Raw genomic sequence first — 14,980 nt, forward strand, 5'->3', positions numbered from 1 at the left:
AGAAGACAACAGCCATCTCTTGGAAGTGACAAGAAAGAAAGAATACACAATTATAACTTACAGTTTTGATGAAGCAATGTCGTTAGGATCGAGCAGTTGTTTGAAACTAGCACAGAAAGAATAGCATAAGCATCACAACATGAAAATATGCAAGATACAAATCAGGAGAGATCTAAAGAAATACTTCTGTAGTTGTTATCGATGTGGTGAAATGGGAAAAAAGCTTAAGTGAAGAAAATGAATACACAAAACATAAAAAACTTAATATGCGAAATGCCAACATTGATAAATGAATGGAGTGTGTTTCCCCCCCTGCATTCTCAGTCACCATCACATTCAAAATGTAAGTAAATGGAATGTGTCTTCCTCTGCACTCTCAATCACCATCACATTCAACATGGAGGGAGACACTACCAAAATCATCTTCATTAAACCCTCAATAAACATAAATTTACTGCAAATCCATGACTTCCATTACATGAGCCTCCTTAGTCACAGTGATAATTTGCAGGTTATTCTCTTTGAATTTTCTGAATGCCTTCTAACTTTTACCATACTAATCTGTGAATTTCTGATATCTTCCACTATCACAAACAACCTTGAAAGGACCCAGTGGTCTGCTGCTGTTTAAATTCCTTTGAATTCTTTGTATTTCCTTTGTAACTGTATTCACAACACTCTTATCGGTTAGGTCAAAAGTCAACTTTACAACACTCATTTTCACTACACTATACCATAACTACAATTACACTCTTATCTTCACTAAAAACCTATCCTTATCACAACTTTGATGCCACTGGGTTTTGACCTGAACCCTCTGAGTCAGGTTAAAGGTAAGAGTGTAAACTGAGGCCCCTTGCAGGCTTAACTTTGACGATCTATAAGCAAGCTCAACATTCTTTATTTCAATAACACTCTGCCCTATCAATTAAATTGCACTGAAGGTCTCCTGATACAAAATTGACAATACAATCAATAGCAATTAATCTAAATTATACATAAATACAAAAAGTTTAGGCCCCCATACAGCCCATAAAGTGTGAGGACCTAGGCAGCTGCCCAGTTTGCCCATCATATGGCCACCAATAACCTTATCTTCACTACACACCTCACTTTCACTACAGCCTTGTGGGCCAGGTCAATAGCCATCCTCACTGACTCCTCATCTTTGTTACGGCCTTATCATGACTACTTCCTCAACACCACTGGCCTATGAACAGATCATTACATGTGAAGTCCAATGCCAACTTCACAATACCTTCAATTCACTACACACTCACAACCAATGGTCTTTTGACCTGATACTTACAGGTCAAGTCAAAGGCCAGTGGTAGTACAATGATGTGTCTGACCTGACTGTTCCGAGTCACATTAAATGCATCTTCACTAAACCAGGGTTTGACCTATACTAGTCTATGACCTGACCCTTACAGTAGGTCAGATCACAAGCCATTTTCACTATATCTTCCTCTTCACGAAAACCTGGCCATCATTACTCCCTAACCCTTACAGGCCAGGTAAAATGCAACTTTACTAACCCAGCATTAGGATGCCAACTGTTGAAAGATAAAAATACGAAAATAAAATAAAAAAGTTTCAGTTCTTTGGAGAAAGACGAAAAATGTATGATGATAAAAAAGTATAAGAGCTGCAACTCCACGAAGGCAGAATTCCCTTACCATAACTTTAATTATAAGAGAGATCATGGGTAGCAGTGAGATTATCATATAAGATGCAAATAAGCCCCTGAAAGATCGATGTCGGCAAAGAATGTACGGCCAAATGTACAGCCATCATGGAATATTACTCTACAGACTCAAAGAGAAGTGTTACTATATCTTGCCTGCTTGTGGTTACACTGTGAGCAAGAAGGTACCTTTGGCAATTGCCAAAAAAGAGTACAGTCCTTGTGAGGGATGGTTTTGCTCTAAATGAGTCCATCATTTCCCTGTTCCTGTGTGGAGTGCAGCCTCAAAACTGTAAGAACTCCAAGGTGGTCCTGGTTTTGTATTAATAATATCATTCAAAGAATGAAAAACACTTGACAGAACACTGAATACAATGTTTAAACACTTGCTTCAAGAGGGACAGTACTAAGGGACAGAAAGATTACAGTAATTATCATGTTTACACGTAAGAAAGGCAACTGCCAAACTCACGAAATCACAAGCCAGTATCTCTAATAAAAATAGCGTGTACACACTTTGAAACAGCACTCAAGAAGGATATGGGTGAATAGCTGCAAAGGAAAAAAGTAGCTTACAGAAAACAATATAATATTCTAAGGAAGAAGACTCTGTATTAAGTTTAGATCTTTGGCTTTCGAAAATAGAATAAACAGCAGAATGAATATTAAAATATTAATGTGTGAACTGTTTCTTTTTGGACAGTTATACGGCATATGACAATGTCTCTAAGAGAGGGCAAGTAAACAACTGAAAAATCTGAAAAGTGTAAGAGAAAAGCTAATTTTGTAGACTTAAAACTACCTTAAAAAAGGAATACTGGATATATGCCACAGAGATCTTTTCAAATTATGCAAAAATTAACAAACAGCATTCTACATAACATGGTCTCGGGTGTAATACAAGTTCTAATTTACATAAGTATCTTGCCAAAGGGATACAAATCACAAATATTTTTTACAAATGATACTATAATTAAAAGAGAATCGAGGAGTAGTCAAGACCAATACAGAGCATGTGGTTGTTTAGACAGGTGATGAAACTCATTCTAACCAAATGAAAAAGGATGAATAAGGGAAAAAATGAAATGGGTCGAAGGTATGACCATGATCTTAAAGGGAGACAAATAATAGGAATATCTCCATAATATGGACTTCATGGTTGACGTAGTATCCAGTGTGCCACAGAAAAGCCATACCATGAGAACTGTAGATAAAGTATCTTCAAGAACTTGGCCAATGAGATCTCTAGCCAAATATTTACAACAAACATCAGACCTAAATTGAAGAATGTGGCACCAGTATAGTAATTTTACTTAACCCTCTTATTGTATTTCTTTTCAGCAATTACTTATTCATGCAGTAGATGGAGAAAGTTATACACTTACAGGACCCCATTTTCTGAACTTTCCATGTCATCAAGTAGTCTCTTCAACCCTTGTAAACTTCTGACATTCAACATCTTATTCCATCCATCCACCACCATTATACAAAACCAGTGCTTATCAACATCCTCTCTAACTATCTCTTTTGCCATGATCTGGCTGCTGGTTATTCTGATGCTGCATCTCTTGAAGAATTGTAAATATGGTCTAGCTAATTTAAAAACTGGAAGGATGTTATCAGGGCCTCCCTTTCTATCCTTACCTCCAGGCTAAGCAGGTTTGCAGTCCTCAGCCTCTAACTGTAGCTCACTCCTCTTAATTACGTACCATCTTAGTTGGTCCTCTCTATATACTCTCCATCAAATCTTTTTGCTTCTTTATGTATGGTGACAAAACTGTGAGACATAATCCAGTATTGGTCTAATACATGTTGTGAATAACTTACCAAATGCATCTCCATACATACATGTGAATGCAATTCTAATATGTGCCAGCTTACAGTTCTCTTTCACAGTTCTCTTTGGCTACGTGCATCCTTGGTATGACAGATTAGGCACAGTGCCATTCCTAAGGTCTCTTTCACATACAGATCCCTGTAATTTACTTTCCACTAGGTAATAATTGGACATGAGCTTTCTTTCACTCTGTTCTATTCTCACTATCTTGCATTCACTTGGATTGAATCTCATCCTCCACTTCTCTGGCCAACTTTGGAGTTTGCAGAGGTATCCCTGTAAACTATAGCAATCATCATCATTTCTCTCACGACCTAGGTATCATCAATGAATATGTCATGGTAGGAATCCAGTCCATCAGGAAAGTCCTGCCATTTGGAAGAGGCTCCTCTGACATGCATCCTTGTTCCCTCCTGCTGAGATAATCTTCCATCAAACAAAAGAGTTTCCCCCTTATTCCTGCTTCATGATTCTGCTTGTGACCCAAGCCCACTTCAAGGATGCACCTCTTACCTGCATCCTTTGCTCCCTTCCATTAATCTATCCAGTGAAGCAATCTGCCCTTATTCCTATTTGTACCTCTACTTCTTTATCAACCTCTGCTAGGATACAGGAAATACCCATTTGTACCATAAGGGGTGGGAGTTTTACACTTGTGGGGCTCCATCTCTTGAACACTCTCTGCTATCATACAACCTCTTGAATTTATGTATGTTGTCTACATTAACCATGTCCTCATTAACTTTTCTCCATTCATCCACAATTCTTATACTATAAAAAGATTTCCTTACATCCTTATTTACAAACTTCTTAATTTCATGTTATGCCCTCTGGTTCCTCTATCCCTACATCTTTCAAAAAACTGTCCACTGTCCACTTTCTTAAACTCTCTTAAAAATGTAATGTTCATGGAAGTCTGGAGCCACTACGACGCCGATGATTCTGCACTTGGGGCCCATAAGCTGCGAAGCCACTGTGAGTTGAAATTCTAGGACTTTCAAGAACTTTCACGGGAAAATCAAGACAGATCATCCTGTCGTCAGGGAAGTCAGCACCACAAGTAAAGCATCCTCCTCGAAGGCTCAGAGCGGGGTGCCTAAATGTGTGTGGATGTAACCAAGATGTGAAGACCCTTACTGGAAAAACAATCACTCTTGAAGTAGAACCTTCAGACAAAATTGAAAATGTGAAGGAAAATAGTGAAATTGGAGAAAAATGTAGCTTAGACATTGAAGCTTATTGATACAGTGGTTAAATTGATGAGAACTGCTATTGACGTTTGTGTAAATAAATTATACATTTCCTTTTTTCCATAGCCAGAGGTTGAACCATTATGTGACATTCATTTTTTTCATTCATTTCAAGCTAGAAGTTTCAGTTTTCTAAATTGTTTCTTACATTTTTCATATGTATATATATGTATGTGTGTGTGTGTGTGTATATGTGCGTATGTATGTGTATGTGTGTGTATATGTGTATATATATGTATATTATCCCTGGGGATAGGGGTGAAAGAATACTTCCCACGTATTCCTCGCGTGTCGTAGAAAGCGACTAGAGGGGACGGGAGCGGGGGGCCAGAAATCCTCCCCTCCTTGTATTAACTTTCTAAAATGGGAAACAGAAGAAGGAGTCACGCGGGGAGTGCTCATCCTCCTCGAAGGCTAAGAGTGGGGTGCCTAAATGTGTGTGGATGTAACCAAGATGTGAAAAAAGGAGAGATAGGTAGTATGTTTGAGGAAAGGAACCTGGATGTTTTGGCTCTGAGTGAAACGAAGCTCAAGGGTAAAGGGGAAGAGTGGTTTGGGAATGTCTGGGGAGTAAAGTCAGGGGTTAGTGAGAGGACAAGAGCAAGGGAAGGAGTAGCAATACTCCTGAAACAGGAGTTGTGGGAGTATGTGATAGAGTGTAAGAAAGTAAATTCTCGATTAATATGGGTAAAACTGAAAGTTGATGGAGGGAGGTGGGTGATTATTGGTGCATATGCACCTGGGCATGAGAAGAAAGATCAAGAGAGGCAAGTGTTTTGGGAGCAGCTGAATGAGTGTGTTAGTGGTTTTGATGCACGAGACCGGGTTATAGTGATGGGTGATTTGAATGCAAAGGTGAGTAATGTGGCAGTTGAGGGAATAATTGGTATACATGGGGTGTTCAGTATTGTAAATGGAAATGGTGAAGAGCTTGTAGATTTATGTGCTGAAAAAGGACTGATGATTGGGAATACCTGGTTTAAAAAGCGAGATATACATAAGTATACTTATGTAAGTAGGAGAGATGGCCAGAGAGCATTATTGGATTACGTGTTAATTGACAGGCGTGCGAAAGAGAGACTTTTGGATGTTAATGTGCTGAGAGGTGCAACTGGAGGGATGTCTGATCATTATCTTGTGGAGGCTAAGGTGAAGATTTGTATGGGTTTTCAGAAAAGAAGAGTGAATGTTGGGGTGAAGAGGATGGTGAGAGTAAGTGAGCCTGAGAAGGAGACCTGTGTGACGAAGTACCAGGAGAGACTGAGTACAGAATGAAAAAAGGTGAGAACAATGGAAGTAAGGGGAGTGGGGGAGGAATGGGATGTATTTAGGGAATCAGTGATGGATTGCGCAAAAGATGCTTGTGGCATGAGAAGAGTGGGAGGTGGGTTGATTAGAAAGGGTAGTGAGTGGTGGGATGAAGAAGTAAGAGTATTAGTGAAAGAGAAGAGAGAGGCATTTGGACGATTTTTGCAGGGAAAAAATGCAATTGAGTGGGAGATGTATAAAAGAAAGAGACAGGAGGTCAAGAGAAAGGTGCAAGAGGTGAAAAAAAGGGCAAATGAGAGTTGGGGTGAGAGACTATCAGTAAATTTTAGGGAGAATAAAAAGATGTTCTGGAAGGAGGTAAATAGGGTGCGTAAGACAAGGGAGCAAATGGGAACTTCAGTGAAGGGCGTAAATGGGGAGGTGATAACAAGTAGTGGTGATGTGAGAAGGAGATGGAGTGAGTATTTTGAAGGTTTGTTGAATATGTTTGATGACAGAGTGGCAGATATAGGGTGTTTTGGTCGAGGTGGTGTGCAAAGTGAGAGGGTTAGGGAAAATGATTTGGTAAACAGAGAAGAGGTAGTGAAAGCTTTGCGGAAGATGAAAGCCGGCAAGGCAGCAGGTTTGGATGGTATTGCAGTGGAATTTATTAAAAAAGGGGGTGACTGTATTGTTGACTGGTTGGTAAGGTTATTTAATGTATGTATGACTCATGGTGAGGTGCCTGAGGATTGGCGGAATGCGTGCATAGTGCCATTGTACAAAGGCAAAGGGGATAAGAGTGAGTGCTCAAATTACAGAGGTATAAGTTTGTTGAGTATTCCTGGTAAATTATATGGGAGGGTATTGATTGAGAGGGTGAAGGCATGTACAGAGCATCAGATTGGGGAAGAGCAGTGTGGTTTCAGAAGTGGTAGAGGATGTGTGGATCAGGTGTTTGCTTTGAAGAATGTATGTGAGAAATACTTAGAAAAGCAAATGGATTTGTATGTAGCATTTATGGATCTGGAGAAGGCATATGATAGAGTTGATAGAGATGCTCTGTGGAAGGTATTAAGAATATATGGTGTGGGAGGAAAGTTGTTAGAAGCAGTGAAAAGTTTTTATCGAGGATGTAAGGCATGTGTACGTGTAGGAAGAGAGGAAAGTGATTGGTTCTCAGTGAATGTAGGTTTGCGGCAGGGGTGTGTGATGTCTCCATGGTTGTTTAATTTGTTTATGGATGGGGTTGTTAGGGAGGTGAATGCAAGAGTTTTGGAAAGAGGGGCAAGTATGAAGTCTGTTGCGGATGAGAGAGCTTGGGAAGTGAGTCAGTTGTTGTTCGCTGATGATACAGCGCTGGTGGCTGATTCATGTGAGAAACTGCAGAAGCTGGTGACTGAGTTTGGTAAAGTGTGTGGAAGAAGAAAGTTAAGAGTAAATGTGAATAAGAGCAAGGTTATTAGGTACAGTAGGGTTGAGGGTCAAGTCAATTGGGAGGTGAGTTTGAATGGAGAAAAACTGGAGGAAGTGAAGTGTTTTAGATATCTGGGAGTGGATCTGGCAGCGGATGGAACCATGGAAGCGGAAGTGGATCATAGGGTGGGGGAGGGGGCGAAAATTCTGGGGGCCTTGAAGAATGTGTGGAAGTCGAGAACATTATCTCGGAAAGCAAAAATGGGTATGTTTGAAGGAATAGTGGTTCCAACAATGTTGTATGGTTGCGAGGCGTGGGCTATGGATAGAGTTGTGCGCAGGAGGATGGATGTGCTGGAAATGAGATGTTTGGGGACAATGTGTGGTGTGAGGTGGTTTGATCGAGTGAGTAACGTAAGGGTAAGAGAGATGTGTGGAAATAAAAAGAGCGTGGTTGAGAGAGCAGAAGAGGGTGTTTTGAAGTGGTTTGGGCACATGGAGAGGATGAGTGAGGAAAGATTGACCAAGAGGATATATGTGTCGGCGGTGGAGGGAACAAGGAGAAGAGGGAGACCAAATTGGAGGTGGAAAGATGGAGTGAAAAAGATTTTGTGTGATTGGGGCCTGAACATGCAGGAGGGTGAAAGGAGGGCAAGGAATAGAGTGAATTGGAGCGATGTGGTATACCGGGGTTGACGTGCTGTCAGTGGATTGAATCAAGGCATGTGAAGCGTCTGGGGTAAACCATGGAAAGCTGTGTAGGTATGTATATTTGCGTGTGTGGACGTATGTATATAAATGTGTATGGGGTGGGGGGGGGGGCCATTTCTTTCGTCTGTTTCCTTGCGCTACCTCGCAAACGCGGGAGACAGCGACAAAGTATAATAAAAAAAAAAAAAAAAATGTAAATGCTGTGATCAAGCCACCCCTCATTCTTCTCTCTTCTAAATTGTAAATCTAAAGCCTCCATCCTTTCACAGTAGCAAAGCTCTCTTTATTCTTGACCTTCTCAGGACCTCTATGAGTTCTTTGTTCTTTTTTTTGGGTGAAGAGACCAAACCTGAGGAGCACATTCTGAGTTTTGCCTTAAGCAGGATATGAAGAGCTTGCTAATTAATTCTCTATTCATATACTTGGATGCTATTCAGTTATTTTTCCAACAGACAATTTGTCTCCATAGGTATTCTCCTAATATGGGACTCTGGTGACAGGTTAGGGATGATGTCTACTCCCAAGTCCCTCTCACATATAGAATCTTGAAGCTTACTTCCTGAAGCAAAATAATTGTATTTTGCTTCATCCCATCTTCAGTACTTTACATTTGCTAAGGCTGAATTTCATCTACCATGTTTTCGATCAACTTTGCAGTATGTTTAAGGCTCCCTTGTAAGCTGATGTAATCTTCACTTTTCACTTTCCTCATAACTTTTCAATCATCTGCAAACACATTCAGATAGGATTCGGTACCTCAGGCAAGTCATTAATGTAAATCAAGAAGAGTAATGGTCCCAGAACTGAACCTTGTGGCACTCTGCTGGTCACCTGAACCCATTTGGTAGAGGCTCTTCTGACATGCATCCTTGTTACCTCCTGCTGAGATAATCTTCCATCCAACAAAAGAGTTTCCCCCTTATTCCTGCTTCATGATTCTGCTTCATAATCAGCCACCCATGTGGTAAAGTGTCAAATACCTTCTGGCAGTCTAGATACAGACAGTCCACCTAGTCTTCTCTTTAGTACAGGACTGAGCTCACTCTTTCATAAAACTCTAAGTGGTCAGTTACAAATGAACTCGTTTCCTTAGAAACCATGTTGTCTCTCATTTACATAAATTTCTCCTCTACAGAAAGTCAGCCACTTGTTTTCTAAAAATCTTTTCCAGAACCTTACACACCACACTTGTTAGTGAAACTGGTCTGTAGTTTAGTGGTGTTCCCAGTCCCCTTTCTTACATATACGTAAGATGTTTTGCCATTTTCCAATCCCTAGGCTCTATAACTCTTGAACATCTTGAACAGTAATTCAAGTGGTCTACCAAGTTATCTAACCACCTCTCTTTAGCACATATGAAATTTCATCAGGACCATGAGCCATGAATGGGTCAAATCCTTTTAATATTCTGTTAAATCTTTTCTAGATATCTCAACAATTTCCAAAACCTCCTTCCCATTCCATCTCACTGGTGCAGGTGCTAAAGTGTCTTCCATAGTGATAACACATTTGACCTTGTAATTCATTTCCTCATTATCCTTAAATCATCTTCTACAATATTTCCCTCTGAATCCTTAGGCATAATCAGCTGCTCCTTAATTGACAACTGGCTCCTCATAAATTAACGGAATAATTTTGGATTTTCAGCTGCCTTGTTCAAAACTTTCTTATCAAAGTTTCTTTGTTCCTCTTTTCTTATCCTGTAATACTAATTCTGGGCTCTTTTATACCTTGATGATGCTAGCTCCAGGATAAAGAGTCGTTATATCTTCACCTATGCATGTCCCAAAGTTCCTTTGCTTTATGACATAGTTCATTAAACCATCCCTTCCTTTTTCCTACGATTTCCTATGTACTTGTGGCTTGAAGTACCCATGCTTCTACTCCCTCACTGGAAATTTCATAGAACCTACCACTATAATGCCATGGTTCCTGGCTACTGCATTCCATTTCCCAGTCTATGTTACCATAAAAATTATTGAGGTTAGTGAAGTTTCCACAATTATATCTCCTCTTTATTTTCTGTCAACCTCTGCTCTCTTAATGTCCTCTTTCACTACATATTCAAACTTGAGCATTTCATTATCACTTCTTCCAACTGGTGTACTGAATATAATGTTCTCAATATCCACGCTAGTGAGAGTGAAGATAATAATGTATCAAGTCCCTCTTGTCCTACTAAGCTCCGTGACATTCTGGTGCAGGAACTTTTCCTGTCCACACTCTAAAACCTTGTCTCCATGACTCCCTACCATCATGAGAATCGAAATTCTCTCACTCTATCTCTTTATAAATGAAATCCCCTACAATCAAAGTTTTTCATCTCTCAGTGAGTGTTTTACTGCTTTATATATCATCCTGTCTGTTCCTTCGCTGTTATTGTCTATTTGTTCTGGTTCACTTTAATTCTTTGAAGGATTACATACTACTAATAATAACAATGCTCATCTTCCATACAACTACTATTCCTATTATGAGTTGTCTGAATAGGCCATTCTCCACTATTTCTTGAAACATGAGGATCTTCTTTATTAAGAGGGATAATCCTCCCCTTACTTTACCTTTCTTGCTATCCTGTACCCTTCTGGGCAGAACAGGTGAGAGTTTACCTCTTGGGTAGGCTTAGTTTCCTCAACTCCAGTAACATTAGGTGCACTTACCCTTATACAATCCTTAAATTCCAGTTCTTTACCACTGACTATTAACCAATCCACATGCGAATACATTACTTTCAGTCTGAAACTACCAGTCTTCTGACTGTACTCTTTTTTTTTCAGCCCTCTCTTCCTTAGATGAATATCCCATGGACTTCCAACATACCTTTAGGATTTTTAGCTTTTCTAAGTAATTCCTGGCTAGAGGACTCTGAGTCAAATGTAACCATAGCTGGTAGCCTCCTCATTTCTTGGTTATAAATTTCTATTCTTCTCCCTTCTTTCACCAGAGAAATCACTTCTGGCAGTCCCATAGCCTCCAGCACTCTTTTAATATGCATTTCCTTCTCTTTTTCTCTTTCTTGTGTATGATCTTCCAATCTAAAAATAACCAATGTGATTAACATCTATCAACATCCTGCTTTACTAATTTTTCTAATTTTGGTGCCACCCACTTTTCAGCTAGATCCCTCAGTGTGGTAGTGTCTCTTTGTACTTTTCTGAGCCTTCCATCAATCAGCCCATATACTTCCTAGATTGTCTCATCTCTGACAAAGCATATTTTTTCAACCCCTTAACTCAATTTCCTGTGTACCTCTATTTGTGTTCCCCAGGCATGAGTTGCTTTCCCTCAATCCTAATGCTCAGTGATCTGCTTCCAAATTTACACCTAATCTTCCCCATGCAAAGCTTTTATCAGTCTGTGTGTATGTGTGCTTTTGTCTTTTTTCCGAAATGATCAACTTTTGATATTATTCCAGTAAATTCAAAGTGTACTTTTGTCCTTTCCTCTGTTTGAAAGTCTCCTGGTAATGCTCCTGCAATTTCTTGTCCAACACTGTCATCAAATGTTTCCTATGATTTCAAAGCCTCTAGTAGATTAGATTTTGCCTTTTTATATTTGATGTTATCTTCTTTCCTCAGATTTGGTATCACCTGGACCCTCCTCCCAAACACCATTGCTATTCCTCTCTAGTCTCATGACTTCCTTCAAGGTCCTTGAACTGCTTACTTAACTCTAGCTCCTTAACAAGTTCTCACAGCATCCCTAAATATTTAGTGTCTGGTGTTTTCATGTCTAGTTTTTTCTCTCTCTTTTTCTAACTGACTGGTTGTGGTACATTCCCTTAATCAAATCCATACCACTCATTTTTGCTTCAAGCAGAGGTACAGGTCCTTAAATTATCCCTTTTGAGTAATAATATTAGCAGTACTTTTACAGTATACAAGTGGTGGATGAAAGTAATAAACTGAGGAAGCAGTTAATGTGGAGGGGATACAAAAGTTTTAAAATCTTTATGATAGTAAAGAGAGTTAAATAGATAGGGTCCCATGAGTGTAAAACTTCCCCTGTATCTAGTACAAATAGGTAATTACTCACATATTCACTTATATACATGTATACAAACCAACATGCATGTGAGTACCCACTTGTACATAGATGTGTATACATACATACTTACACATGCATATATACACATACATCACTGGATCTTCTTAATTACATCCTGGTGAGGATACATCAGTTCTTGATTATAACTCTGTAAATGGAAACATTCACAGATAGACATTAAATTAACCACTGTTTTGATGGACAATTCATTTTTTCGAGGAATTATTATCAGTAACTTTTTTCTCATTATACATGTCAGTTTTCCCTTTTTACATCAACGCTTTCCATAATAATGGACCACTCAGAATCATGTTGCCTGATTGACCAGTATATGGAAAGTTTTGATGTTAATAAGTCATACTTCAGTATCTTTTACTTTTTCCCCAATGACATATCATAGAAAGTAGATCACCCATAAAATTTGGCAACCTCATTGCACTACTGATGTATGGTCTAGTCTAAGTCCAGGTGCCACTGGAATTCATACGATTCCAAAGTCGATTATTTCTTTTGTTATATATCACATATACTTTACATCTATTGGGAGTACCTAGCTGAGATCATAACCTGTAAGTGTGTTCCAGGCATCCCACTGCAGTTTGGGTTTGCTTTTAGATTTCTGAATTTGTGTGTAAAAATGTACACAGTATTGAAGAGGATAGGTAGCAATTGTCCTTGCTGAGGAAGTTAAAACTTGGTAATTCCACTATGGGAATTGACGTAAAGATGGTAAAACTGGGTACAACTGATAGACAGACTCCTTGCCATGAGGATCAAGTCTTTGAAGATCCAGAAAGTAGATTCAGTAGATTAAGTGGCACCTGTATGTGTTTCTCAAATATGTGTGGGGATCCCTTGTAAGATTTTTTTCTTTTCTTAATACTGCAGTAAATATCTGAAGACAGGAAGTACTGTTTACCACATAAGCTAGTACTCAACAGAATCATCTCCTTTCAGTACTAAATTTAAGAATAAGGGCTCACCACAGACAGACTGGAAGATAACATTCTTTACATATCTGTGACAACATACATGGGCATCTGAGATATGAAATATTTTCCAGCTATAGTGGCAAAATGCCAGTGACTCTAATGAATAAGTGGTGGAATCACACATCAACTGGAATTTAGGCAAGGGTTGGAAGATTCACATTGTCAGTTAACAATATTAACACTAAACCATGCATTATCAAAAGATTACCATTTTAAGGGCATAAAGCTGCACTAGACAGGGCCCACTAAAGGGCAACATACATTGAAGTATAACTAAACAAACAACAGAGAGAGGTCAGCAGTTATCACATACTTCTCTATACTGGAAGAAAGAATGATAATAGGAAATACAATTGTAATTCTCAAGTTCCTCATGATGACAAAAAAAAAAAGGGAGGTCTTTCAAGACAGGGAGGAAATGACCACTATGATGGCACGAAAGGAAACATAAGGTAAGGAGTGGCAAAAGATGTGAAGAAATGTCCTAGCAGAAACAGACTATCTAACACATGCAATACTTTAGCAAAGAAGTAGTTAATGTAAAGAACATTCAAGAAATTCAAGACTCTATAAGTGAAAAAAATAGAAGTACAAGCTACTACTTCAGAAATCAAGAATGGGTAAATCGTTTTCTTTATATAAAAGGAAACTCAGAGTACATGATTCCCCACATCCATTAAAAGCTGATGATGACTAACCCGCTTAACTGCTGGACGTGGAAGTGAGTCAGCTGAACATATTCCCAACTGACAGTGGAGATAGAAGGAGACCAAATAGTCGTAGTCTGAGAGGACCTGTTGAATTAGAAATATCATGAAAAGAATGACATCTCAATTAACTGGGTATCACATTTAAATTATGAGAACCTTACATTATCAATATAATATTACTTGTTGTTCAGTCTTTTCAACAGATTCATTTACTACATCTCTTCAACACTTAATTCCTTGAACATGTCAGTATGGTCCATCATCGTGAGATATTCTGAATGTTGTTTTTTGGGTATTTGACTCTTCAGGGTACAAAGATAGTTAACATATAAAAATGATTTGGGATGACTGAATGTGCCACTCTTTTTTGGAAGATGTCAAAGATGCACAAAACAGGGAGAGAAATAGCAAATAATCAATAAACATAATAGCCTTCATCAAGATATACACTATCATATGATCTAATTTTTATTTTTCTGAGTTTTCATTGCTGACAAAGTGAGTGATGACAACACAAACAGGATGAAAGGAAATAAGAACTGTAAAGAAGCATTATAAATTAATAAATTACCCTGTCAGAATTGCTAAATATAAAGACAGATATGGTATCAAAGTTCAAGATTCAAAAATCAAAATAACTACCTGGAAGCTAAAGCTGGATGTCTGGCTGTGGTAACGCAAAGGCTCCAGAACCACTGAGGGGTGGAAGGGGCATGATTTCTTCACTAGCAACTCATGGGGAGCACCAGTGTGGCTTGGGATGGAGCTGTTACTTAGCCAACATTCTTCTAACACAACTCTCAGGTCTGCATCATATGCTTCTGTCCATGGCATCACTGGTAGCAAATAAGTACATAGTATTAATTGTGAAAAAAATTGATAAAACAGCAGGGGCATTACTAAGTGGGTCTTAATCATAACAATGTTTGACTACTTGGGTGTTGGACTAATAATGTGGCAGTGGGTGAAAGGTTGAAAATGTGTGCGCTAGATGCGAGAGTTGAGAGGATTCTTTGGAGATTCTGATTATTTTCCAGTTCTTATGAAGGTGAGGATCAGAGAGATGTGGAAGTATGGTATAA

General features: G+C 38.9%; 1 protein-coding gene across 1 annotated transcript in view; it reads right to left on the reverse strand.

Annotated features, from left to right (window-relative positions):
* Positions 1-14,980, reverse strand: part of LOC139749626 (transforming growth factor beta receptor type 3-like) — a 141,621-nt gene that overhangs the window by 12,075 nt on the left and 114,566 nt on the right. Inside the window, exons 12-13 of the mRNA XM_071663762.1 lie at positions 14,541-14,734; positions 13,887-13,982 (exon numbers count right to left, since the gene is read on the reverse strand). Coding sequence (XP_071519863.1) covers positions 13,887-13,982; positions 14,541-14,734 — 290 coding nt within the window. The remainder of the gene's footprint in view (positions 1-13,886; positions 13,983-14,540; positions 14,735-14,980) is intronic.

The sequence above is a fragment of the Panulirus ornatus genome, chromosome 7, assembly GCF_036320965.1.
Source record: "Panulirus ornatus isolate Po-2019 chromosome 7, ASM3632096v1, whole genome shotgun sequence".
NCBI classification, from domain to species: domain Eukaryota; kingdom Metazoa; phylum Arthropoda; class Malacostraca; order Decapoda; family Palinuridae; genus Panulirus; species Panulirus ornatus.